At 56.7% G+C, this 12,276-nt stretch overlaps 1 protein-coding gene across 1 annotated transcript in view; it reads right to left on the reverse strand.

The window, feature by feature from the left end:
* The window catches only part of EFNB1 (ephrin B1), a 45,196-nt gene extending 34,608 nt beyond the window's left edge, over nt 1-10,588 (reverse strand). The window contains exon 1 of the mRNA XM_072335953.1: nt 10,335-10,588. Within this exon, the coding sequence (XP_072192054.1) occupies nt 10,335-10,450 (116 nt within the window). The 5' untranslated portion in view covers nt 10,451-10,588. The remainder of the gene's footprint in view (nt 1-10,334) is intronic.
* Nucleotides 10,589-12,276: the final 1,688 nt, after the last annotated feature.

The raw sequence follows: 12,276 nt of genomic DNA on the forward strand, positions 1-12,276 counted from the left end.
TAATGAACTACCTCCTTCCAGCCCAGCTCCCTGCAGGCTGCATGTCCCAAGGCAATTCCTCCAAGCAGCGGGGAAAGAAACTTTTGGGAGACCTGCATTAAAGAAGGCACTATTCCCAGGCTGACTGACAACCAAACCCGAGTACAACCCGCTTTAGGTTATGACAAGCACAAATGAGCTTTAATTCCGGTCTGCAACCATTAAAGCCCAGCTCCAGCAGTGCAGTGTAATCCAGCTGCCTCGCGCCCAGCTCCTGTCCACTTCCCTTAGCACGGAGCTTTTTCAGTCCTTCCTTCCTATTGTCAAGTGCCTATTTTTAACCCCGAGCATTATTCCTCCCTGCACAGCTTCAGAAGCTCTCCGGGGATGATCTGGAATTGCTGAGCTTGTACAAGGCAAAGTGACTCCACTCTCACCTTCAGAAGCACTACAGAAAGCACAGGAGTAGTAAATTTCTCTCCACTCACACTTTCCTTTCTCCTTCCCACAAAGATTTGTCCAGGGCTGAAAGCAGGGGGAATTGTCCATCAGCCTGCAACCCGAGCTGAGCCATTCTGCTCCCTTTTCTCCCCCAGCACCCTTACCAACAGGCTGCATTTATCCTCACTGCACTGAAAAAAAAAAAAATCAAAAACAATAAAAACCCACATGGATACGCAGCAAAGCAGGGCCAGAGCCACGGCCCTGAAGCTGAGTGCGAGAGCAGCAGCACCGCAGAGCTTCATCACACACAAGAAGCTCTCCCAGCACCCAGCCGAGCGCAATGGGGAACAGCCACATTCCTGCCCCTGTGATGTTCCTGGAGCTGCAAAGCAGTAATTAACCAGGAGGGCAGCGGCAGAGGAGTCAGAGAATCTCTACCTTGAGGAAAGTTTATCCAAACAACCCCCATTTGTTCGGCAGTGCTTCCTTCCCGGCCTAATTCATGAAGTGCTTCCAGCCCAGCTGAGCGCTGGAGATAAGCCCGCGTCCCACCGCACCGCACATTTGCGCTGCATTAGCCAGATGTTTACATTACTTGGCATTAAGAACCAATAAATAATCATTAATACCGTTGCTGGCGATGCTGCTCTCTGCACGAAAGCACGGAGGCCAAGAAACGCAGTGCAGACAGCACAGGAGCAGATGGGGTAGATGGGAAGAATGCATCTCCTGCAGCCCCCCCCAGCCCCACACAAGGCTCACACACCCAGCAGTGCTCACAGACATAGTGATACCCTGAGCTCAGCACCGGGAACACCCACAGCATCACAGAGAGCTCCTGGAAGCCATCAGCCCAGTGCTTCACTACTTGTCACTCCCTCTCCATCCTGGCGCAAGGAAACCATCCATTCTACCCCAAGAGCCCTTTATCTGTCATGAAGCAGGAAGGAGATGCTCCTGCTGCTCCCTGCAGAGCGGCTGCTTTGCAAACGCAAGGTGCAGAGACACGGGGGGAACTGGGAGGACATGTCCTCAGATGGGAGAACAGGAGTTCCTCTGTGCTGCTACAAAGCCACAATACATTCATGTTCCACGTGCCAGCCTGACATCCTATGAACCACCAACTGCTGTGTGTGCAGCATTGGACTCTGCAACAGAGCCTGTGCACCTCCACCCCAAACCGTGCCCAGAAAGGAGAACTGAAAAACAGGCAAAGTGCTCCTCCTGGACTGGCAACGTACAAACCCAGTGCACAGCAACACCATGAGAACCAGCACCATCCCAGTGCTGGAGGAACAGAGCAAGGAGCACGGCAGAGCTGGAGCAGCGCTCAGATGGACACCCAGCTTCCAGCCCTGCTCACACACCACAAAGGGAGGAGGTTCTGGAAAACTTTCGTGCCTCTCCTGGATGTTATGAAACTGAGGAAGGAGCGTGAAACTGCCTGCCGTGGGTGGGAGCACCCAGGGCTATATGAACAGCACTCCAGGATTCCAGCGCTGTATGGGAAAGCACGCTGCGCTCCCCACCCTGCACACGCCCTGGCAGGAGGGCTTTTATTAATTTTATTTACTTTTTTGTTTTTTTTTTTTTTCCTGAGAGAGATGGTATAAGCACAAACAGCCCCGGCAGCCCTGCGTAAGGGGGTAATTAGAAAAGCAGCTCCATCACTCACCAAGTCAGGGCAGAGATCAAAAGCACCATCCTGCATTAAAGCCCCCAGTACCCAGAGCTGCCCCTCTGTGAGTGACATGCACGGCACCGCCATGCCACACAGCCTCTATGGGGAGCAGCACAGGGTTGTCCCCACCACTTGGGACTGTCCCCTAGCACTCTGTGGGGGGTACCTTCTGCCCACACCACTACCTGGTGTCCTCACCAACCCCTGTGGGACCAAAGCCTCACAACACAGAGGAGCAGTGCTGGGGCTGCTCCCCTGCTTCATCCAAGGAGGAAAAGTCCCCAAGACCCAACACAAGTCACCACAGTCCCCCTGTGCCATCAGTGGGGTACACACACCCGGGACGCATCCCCACCAAGTTTACACCAAGTAAGAATAACAAAGGTTGAAAAACAAACACAGCTGAAGGGGAAATTCCAGCCGCCTTCAGCTCTTCGCACCTCTGCACGGCTTCCTGAAACCCTAACCCGAGTGGCCCAGCTCTGCCCAGCCAGTACAGCAATGGGGCACTGAGCTCCGCACCTCCATTCCTTATCCTGCTGCAAAGGACTTGGACTCAGTGACCCTTAGGGGTCCCTATTGATTGGGGACATCCTATATTGTATGAAACTGGAAGCAACGGGGTGCAGTGGTTCCAGCTGCAGAGGGGGACAACGAGTGCCACCGCGATGCATGGGGACGCTGGGGACAGCCATTAGGCTGGAGTCTGGGCAGCCCCAGTTCCTGCTGAGTGCAGCAGAAGGCGATGCACATCCCTGCCACCTGGAGACGGGTTTGGTTTGTTTTTTTTTCATAGATTTTTCTCTTAAAAAAAAAAAAAAAAAGCCTAAAAATAATTGGCTAATTGGCCCAGCCCCAGTTCCGTGCTCACAGTGAATTCCTGGCTCACTCTTGCATGAAGCGTTTATTAAATACATCAGAGCAGGAGATTAGGATAAATCACAACACCAGGCAAGCCAGAGAAACCGGGCGGTGCCAGGTGGAAATTTCCCATCGCGCCCAGAGGGAGGAAGCCCAGCATTCATCCCAGCCCCCGCAGCGCTCCCCAGCCCTGGGGCACAACTCAGCCGGGATGGGGGGGGGGGCCCAAAGCACAGCCCCCAGGGACACAGCCCCACATACTGCTGTCCCCATGAGGGACCACTCCCCCTCCCCACACAGGGGGTTGCTCCCTCCCCTCGATCCCCAGCACCAAAGCAGAGCCCTTTTAGGGGAAAGTGTAACGCAATACCTGGAAAATTTCTCCCACCCGCTCTCTGCTGCCAAATTTAAAACATATTTGCTGCTCCGTGCTGAAGAAATGTAACCTGCTGCTTAATTCCAGCACATCGATTCTTTGGGGGCAAGAGAAAAATCCATGCTCCTCTCCTTACAAGCTGCGGTACCAAACCTTGGTCCCTCCCGCATCCCCAGCAGGAGCATCCCCACAGAACAGGGGAGCACCCCCAGCAGCACCGCGGCCTCAAAGCAGGACAGGGACCCAAAGCTGCCCAAGGGAGCAGTGGGGGCTGCTGGCAGCACTGCAGGAAGGGGACCCCTCACCCCCGCTCCCCTCCACCCTGCAGAGCAGCCCCCAGCCCTGCTCCATATGCTCCAGAACTACAGGAATTTTCCATAGGGGCTCCATTTGTAAGCAATGCAGCACGAGTGGAAAAAGGCTGCGTAGAGCGGGGCGGTGGGGGCCAGGGGAGGGCATGCAATGCGTTTCACAGACTGAGCGATCCGACAGGGCCCATTAAAGGAAACAATTTGTAATACAATAATTATTATGTCGTTTCTCTGGACTCTTTCCTAAGCCTCTCTTTAAACAGTTTGGGGCTTGACGTGCCTGTATAAAACAGACATGATCTGTGGGGCTAAGGATGCTCAAGGACCACGCGCAGTGGGACGATGCTCTCCCACATCCCACAGCCCCAAACCTGGGGTCTGAGGATGCTATGCATCCTAGGATGAGGGGCCAGGACCCGCATTCCCCCCACTCCATTTTTGTGCTCCCGCGCCCTCGGCTGCACATCTGAGGAGCACAGCGGGAGCGAACAGCAGAGCGGGAGCGAGCAGCACAAATCCCCAGGATAATGAGCCCAGAGGAGGGAGACGGTGGGCTCTGTCTGAGGAGGGAGAGCTGCTTTTATTGGAGAGGCCTAAAAGGGCCATAAATCCTCCAATTCAAAGGCGAGCTCGAGCTCTTTCAAGTCGGAGGAAGGCCTGGGATGTGTCAGCCGGAGGACTAACCGCGCCGCGTCCCCTGCTGAAGTGGCCTCTTCAGCAAAGCTGTTCTGCAGCCCGGGATATTACACCCAGATCCTTTCCATATGCTGCCCGTACACCGCAGCCCCCCCTGCACGCAGGCCCCTCTACATACGGCTCCCTGGCACCTGGTCCAGCCCTGCACAGCGCAGGGGTCCGCACGTACCGCCCCTTCCCAGCATATAACCCTCTGGACTGCCCCTCAGAGCCAGGTGGGGAAGGGGCCCGGATCTGGGGGGGCCCTCTCAGGCCTCCCCCTCGCGTTGGGCTGTGTTACTACATGAGGACAGACAAAGGAGCTCCGGCTCCGTGCTCCAACATGCACCACTCTGTCTGTCCATTCGTCCAAAACCAGTGTGGCAGCAGTGGGAGGAAAGCATCGAGCCCTCAGCTGAGGAGCGTGCAACCATTGCTCAGCCTTAATGAGAGGGAATGCACGCAAACATTCCGTGATTGATGTGAGCGGGGTAAGGATATTTATAGCCAACGAGCAGCAAAAGAGCACTGTGGGCTTCTTGCAGCACCCACCCAATGCTGGTGCATGCTGAGAGCTGGGGATGGGACGCACAGAGCTGGAACAATATCCCCAGAGCAGTGCTGCCCTGGACAGCACATCACACAGCACCCTGCCCCTTTCCTAGCACCAGCACACCCAGGGAGGTGCACATCCAACCTCCGACCCTTCCTTGGGGCCACTGCTTACACCCAAACGTCACAACAGCAACAAGATCATCGAGTCTGGATCTCAGATCCAAGCAAAACAAGAACTCACTTAAATTTGGGGAAACAAGTGCCCAGATGGCATGGCCAGAGCAGCTCTGCCACGGCAGCACTGAGCAACGCCAAATTCCATGTGGGGCACCGGTGGGGAGAGCTCACACAGCAGCTGCTGTGGGCTCAAAAAAGGGAAAACCACCCCAAAGAGCTCCCTGGGGGCAGCCACAGTGCCTGCAGTGCCCCTCACCTGCACCACACGCAGACCCAGCCCAGCAGAGCAGTGTTAGCCAGTCTTATCCCACACAGTAGGACCCAGCCTCAGCAGGGTGGTGGAACTGGACACCTGCAACTGCTGGCATCGCACTGCCAACCCCCAGTACCACGCACAGCACTGCCCTGAGCCCAGTACCACTGTCCTGGCTCTGATGCCAGCCTGGAGGCAGTGCACACGTGGCAGGAAGAGCCTCCCCAGGAGATGCTCAGGTGCTGCCCACGTTTGGCAGAACAGAACTTTCCGGGATGCTGGAAAGGAGCGTTCCCTCCTCCAGCAAAGCAGTGAACGGGAAGGGAAATGGAAAAGAAAACTCAGCAGAAGGCAGCAGCACGGACCCTGCTCTCCCCAGCCGAGAGCACAACAAAGCCCCACAGCCAGCACCACATTCCTGCCCAGATGTGACGCCGCGATAGCGCCGGGCCCGCGGTCCTCCTGCGCTCCCGATACAAGCCATCATTAATTAGACACATAATGGATTTCAGCTTTGTTTCTCCCCACCCTGTTTCGGCTGCCAGACTCCAAGTAGCATGTGCTACTGATCGCTACAAGATGTTTTCCCACCGGGCTCAGCGCACTTTGGCTGCCGAGTGGCGGGGACAGGCACGGTGCGTGGCAGGAACCTGCATGGGGAAGGGAATGGCATCACAGGGGACACCTCCCTGAGTGCCCCGCAGAGGGCTGTGCAGCTCCAGCACAATCTGCATGCCCTGGGAGGAGCCCTGCCACAGTGCACAGTGCGCTGCTATGCACAAACACCCGTGGGTGCACACAGGTAGGAGAGCCCACCGCCAGCAGAAGCCCCAGAAAACCACCCCCCCAAACAGTGCTGTCCCAACTCAGCTCCAAGGAACCCAGCAGCCGTTTTGCTCTGGAAAAAACTGCACTTTTACAACCAATCAGCCACCCCATCACAGAGCTTTTTATTTTATTTTATTTTTCTTTTTTCCCCTCCTCTTCCCCCCCCCCCCCCCCTCTTTTAAAGGAAGCAGTTAAATCCATTTTATAGAATCCAGTGGTATTTACCCAGCTACTGCAAGAGCCGCAGCTCAGCGCTCACTGGCTGTTGTTTTCTTTTATGGAAGTTAATGAAGTCATTCCCAGGAGACACGCACAGCGCCCTGGGTCCCCCCAGCACAGTGCAGGAAGGGAGCAGACCTGCAGTCGAGCTCCCAAAGCACTCAGCCATCCCAACACCCCAACCACTAGGAGAGGCTCTGCGGGGAAACTCAGAGCTGGGCTTGGACTGCTGGGTCTCACCTCACCCAAAGTGGCCTCAAGAGGTCAGGCAAAGCCCCTAGATGTGGCCATGAGCTCAGGATGTAGCTGTGTGGATGAGGGCCCCATTGGCACAGCACCTCCCGAGCACCCTCAGTAAGCAGCACAGAAACAAAGCCACAATGCCGAGCCCCTAGCAGCACACATACAGAACTCCACAGGACACCAACGTGTCATTAAAGCCAGAACAAAAATACCACCAAGGATCAGACGTCGGTCGGCATCTGGTCAGTCTGTCTGTCCTTCCCTCCCCACCCCACTTCTTTCTCTCAGCTTTGTTTTTAGCAAGTCGCTCACGGCCCTGCAGGGCAGCAACAGGAGCACAACGGGGAGCATTTATAGAAGGGGGAGAGAGAGAGAGAGAGAGAAAAGCTGAGCAGGAACGAGAGATCCTTAAAAGCTGTGCGGATGATGTGTCCCATTTCCCCCCACCTCCTTATTAAAATGCTTTCTGGAAAGCCGAATTCCAGGCCGAAATGAATTTTCCAAACCATATTTTATTAGGAACGCTTCCTTTTAATGCTTGGCGCAGGAGCCCACCAGGGTCAATATTTCTCCTGAATTACAGCCCAGGGATTGAAGAGCAGATTTCACCAGAATTCCTCGTGCCATTCCAGGCTGTTTAACAATAGCAGCAAACCCCGAGCTCTGACTGCTAAGTAGCCAAAGGGCCGATTCAATCACTAGAACCACACTCCAGCCCCCCCCTCCCATAAACGCAGGGAACGGTTTGCAGGGAGCCCCTTCAGACACGACAGGATAAAATTAAAACCAGATCGTTTCGCCGAGACCCCTTAAAGGGGCTCTGCTCACATCCACGACAGGCACCGCGTGGAGCCCAAACTTGCCCCAAGCACAGTGTGGCCAAATGGCAGCCCTTCACCCAGCAGGGTCACTGCACGCCTGCGTTTTCCCTTCCTTTAAGGACACGGAATTATTCACGGTGAAATTACTGCAACAAGTCTGGAGCTCGGAGCTCACATTGGGAGCGTTCCCCCAGCTGAGGACTAAGCTGCTCCCAGCCCATGTAGGAAGGTGAGGAAATCGTCTTGGTATCAGTTGTGTTATCAGTGCCCCTGTCAGATGAAAACCACCCACATGCTGCACTGTGGGCTACCTGGGGATAACAGAGGGCAAGAGAATATTTCGATCAGTCACATCAACACTGCCAAGGCCAAGTGTCCAACTCACGGCACATTTTCCTTCTATCTGCTGGAAAGTTCCACTTCATCATGTTATTTCTGTAAGGTTTCTGCTTTCTTTACTCTAGAAATAAACATGAGAGCTCACTGTGCTGCATTCAGAACCAAGGGAGCCCTGGGATCAGAGTTGGGAGCCCAGTGCCTGTGTGGTTAGGTGACCCCGGGGATGCTGGTCCCAAGGAATTCAGGTTTGGGGTAGTTTGGGGCATTTCACTGTGCAAGGTTTCTCTGCCCTCTCTCAGAAACATGCCCATTAACTGGGCTGTCTCTGCCCAATTCCACATCAGCTGAGGAAGAGCACAAAGGCATTTAAAAAAGTCAGGAAAATGAAAAAGGAGCAAAATTGAAGTTGGAGGGGTGATGGAGCAACACAGTGTGAACCCACGCAGGCAGCCCACACCACTCTGGACACAACACCGCACCTCCTCCCGCACAGTCACCCCACGGCACGGGTGTGACAGCAGCAAGCCGTGCCCCAAAAGCCACACATACAGGGAGGGGACCCACCGGCCCCAAGCAGCCCAAGAACAGCAGGAGGGGATCCCCATCAGCAGCACGGGGCTGAGGACGCGCACCGCGAGGCACACAAACCCACAGACGGGCGGCGTGCAGCTCGCGGCTTTGCACGGGCAGCACCGCCCGGCACTCAGCCCCGCTCCGCCGTGGCCGCCCCACAACTTCCCGGACCCGCACGGTTCCCTCCAGGCGTGCTCCATCACGGCCGCTCAGCTGCACGGCACCGACCTTCACCGCAGCACGGCGGGCGCACGGCTCGGCCACGGCACAGCCCGACATCGGCCCCGGCTGCGGACGCTGCCAAAAGCCCCGCACAGAGCACGAAAGTCCCCCCGGCCCTGCTCAGCAAACACCCATCTCCAACGGAGCCCCTTTTTCAAATCAGGTGGTGGCAGTTTCTGGAACCAATTTGCTTTTTCCTCACCCTCCCACCCATCCATGCTGACAGAGCAGATCAGTTCCTCGGGGAAAAAGTTCCCCTTTTTGCTCCGAGCAAACAGACAAATCTTTAAAAGAAGGAGGAGGAAGGCGAAAAAAAAAAAAAAACAAGCACGAGAATTAACGTATTGGAGTTCCTACAGCCACCAGAGACCTCTTCCAACACGCTGAATTAGAATTCAAGACTTTGTTTGCACGACGCTCCCCACAGCCCCTTCCAGACACACCACAAACGTTTGGGTTGTGAAGCCAATGTCCGACTGGGAAGGGCTCCACGTGGGGTCAGAGCTCTCCAAACCTCGAGATCTTTGCTTCTGAGAAATACGGAAAAGGGGGGGGGAAAGGACCGAGATAAAAACCAGATTATTTCTTCCCTCAAAGCGGAGAAGGGGTAAGATAAACAAACAGTCCACGATTTACAAGATAAAGCCCAGCGAGAGAGCTACCAAAAACATCCCGATATAATCAGTCCCAAAACATCGACGGCTCATTAGTGACCGCGCCGAGAGCTTAAAGATCTTTTCAGGCTCCTTCGCTCCTTTCCATCGCGGGAGCGAAGGGAAAACCACGCGCATTGTTCGCGTCCTGAAGCCACGAGAGCAGCCGGGGGGGCGGTTGGGATTCGATTTTCCTGCGGTACCACATTACAGGGCGGACAGATTTCCCCCCCCCCCCGCACCCCCAGGACCGCCCGGAGGGAGCACAGGAGGGGGCACGGCACCGCCCGAGCCCCGCACTCGCACACCTGCTTTGGGGCAAAAAGCGCCGTTTTTGAGGCTTCGGAAGGCCGGAGCCACCCCCTCAACACACACACACACCGGCCCCTGGCTCAGTGCTGGACAACCCGGTGCCTCCCTACCACCAAACACCACAGATTCCTTCACACCGCTCCAGGGGGGAACTCAGTCCGCTCCCCCTCCCCAGATTCCTCCGCAGCCTATTAATAAAATGAAAAGAAAAAGAAAGAAAGAAAAAACCTAAAAGGCAGCCTAATACTGCGCTCGCCTGACCGAATCCAAGCCCGGAACGGAGACCACCTCCCCCCCTCAGTCCTCCTCCCCCCACCCCACCCTCGGCAGCCCGAGCGCTGCGGGGCGCTCCCGGTGCCTCCAGGCGGGACGCGACGCGCTCCCAACATTCCGGACCAGAAACAAAAAAAAGACAGAAAAAAGAAAAAGGAAAAAAAGCAAAGAAAAAAAGGCACCACCCGCCCGGGCGGCGGCGAAGCGGCTGGAAGCGAGCAGAATGCCGCCGGCGCAGCGCTCCAGGGCTCTATATTCCAAGCTTGGGGGGCTGGGGGGGGGGGTTCTGGGTTCTGTCCGTCCGTAGAACGCAGCCTCGAGCTCCGGGCGGCTCCAGCGTCCGGCGGCAGCTCCGCACGGCGCGGGCGCTCTTCGCGGCACCACCGACCGCTCCGCTTCCGAGACCACGGAGATTATTTTAAAGATATTTTTTCATCGCTCAGGGTTTATATATTATCTTTTTTTTTTTAATCCTGCCACCGAGGGAGGGCGAGGCGGGCCCCCCCGCACCCCCCGCGCCCCCGTTTTGCTGCACGTACTTGGGGTTGCCGGCGCTCCAAGAGACGGGCTCCAGGCTCTTGGCGAGCGGCGCGGCCAGGCGGCACAGGGCGAGCAGCACCCCCAGCAGCCACCGCCCGCCGCGGGGCCGCGCCATCGTCCCTCGGCGGCGGGACGGCACCGGGCGTCAGGCGCCCATGCCGCGGGGCTCTCCGCTCCTCAGCCCCGCATCGGTGCCGCGCAGCCCGCGGGCAGCGCCCCGCCGCCGCCCTCCTCCTTCTCTTCCCCTGCTGCTCCTCTCGCCTCGACGGCCACTCCTGCACGTCCCCTCCGCCGTCCCGGCTCGCACAGCGCCGCCGCCCGCCGTGCCGCCCCCTCTACTCCCCTTCGCAGGCAACGGCACGGACGACTCAAAGCGGAACGGCCAATCGCCGTTCGCCCCGACGGGGCCTTCGTGCCTCGGGCACGCCTCTCTCCGCCCCCACTGTCTGTTCTTAAAGGGCACGTACCGCCTCGCGGCTCCCCCCCGCACGGCACGAGCGGGCGGGGCCGGGGGCCGGGCCGGGGCCGGGCCGTCGAGGCGGTACGTGCCCTTTAAGAGCCGGCGGCGGCGCCCCGACAGCCCGACCCCGTCCCGCCCCTCAGCACCGCCCCCCGGCCCAGCCGCGATCCAATGGCGCCCCCTGGTGGCACTACGGCGGAGGCTGATTGGCCGAGTGCCGCGCCGAGATTTGCCGCGCGCTTCCCACGCCCCTCGGGACGGGCCCGGCCCAGCGCACGGCCGGTTGGGGGGGAGGGGAACAGGGGGAAGGGGTCGGGCGTTGTTGCGTTTGGAATGTGAAAGGGCTCCGACTGAGGCTTATTGCCCCTTAAGTGCGGGTAAATGGGCCACGCTAAAAGGGATTTGTCCCCCTTTTGTGGGGACAGAGAGGGGAGATTTGCAAGCCGGAGCATCCCCGGCTGATTGCTCTTTTTCTTTTTCCCCCTCTGAAACTTTCTAAGGTTTGGGACTGTTGATCAAAAGCTGCGTCACGAAGGAGTGAGGTCATTGCGTTCAACAGTGAGAAACCTGAAACGAATTGTCATTCAGAGCACCGACCAAGCACTCGGAGTCGACTGTGCGACTCCATCAGGGGCAGCTCGCGTTCTACTACCACGGCTTTTTCTTAAATACTCCGAAGTCAGATCCTTTTCTATTAAGGATATCCAAAATCCCCTTGTTTTGTGACAGCCTTAAATGCCCTCAGCCCCCTCGCCCTTTCATTCCGCCCATTTCTCTTCTCCAGCCGGCGCACCCCGCCATCCAAATTGAAATCGACGTTTATTGGCTTTCTGCGTTTTAAAAAGAAATTAAAATCGGGAATTAAATGTGTTGTTAAATTGAAGCTGTGCAGATGCTTTCCATCGGCCAGGCCATTCCCAGCTCCTTAAATCAGGTTACACCGCGCCTCTCGCAGCCGGTTAAAGACCTGGAGACAATTGTCGGTTTGATTTAAACTAAATGAATGAGTCTATCAATTGCTTCTCCGACGACACCTTAATTCAAAAGAGACAAAAAAGAAAATAGAAAAAAAAAAAATCGAGGAAGGAGGGAAAAAAAAATCGTTTTCATTTTAGGTGGGAGGATTTCGAGCCTACAGTAACGAGTTATATTGCAACAAAGGTAATTATTCTAAGCGAGCTGGCTGGGGAATTGAAAACTGCATTAGAGCGTCAGTGACTTCCCTCCTGCATCTCCCATCGCTGCTTCCCATCAGAGAACCACACTCCCGTGGCACGGAGCGGGCGCAGCCCCGTGTCGGTCGGATAGCCGCAGTGACCCCCGGCCCTCCTGGGGACACGTCGGGCACAGCCCGGTGCTGTCCCGGTGCTCGGAGCTGCGGCCAGAAGGAGCCCCCACACACACCCCCGGCCGGTGGCAGCCCTAAGGTGTTCCTGTCCAATAATCTCCGCAAATGACATCACGATTAGTTGCCATGGCGA

The sequence above is a fragment of the Excalfactoria chinensis genome, chromosome 4 (assembly GCF_039878825.1).
Source record: "Excalfactoria chinensis isolate bCotChi1 chromosome 4, bCotChi1.hap2, whole genome shotgun sequence".
Taxonomy (NCBI): domain Eukaryota; kingdom Metazoa; phylum Chordata; class Aves; order Galliformes; family Phasianidae; genus Excalfactoria; species Excalfactoria chinensis.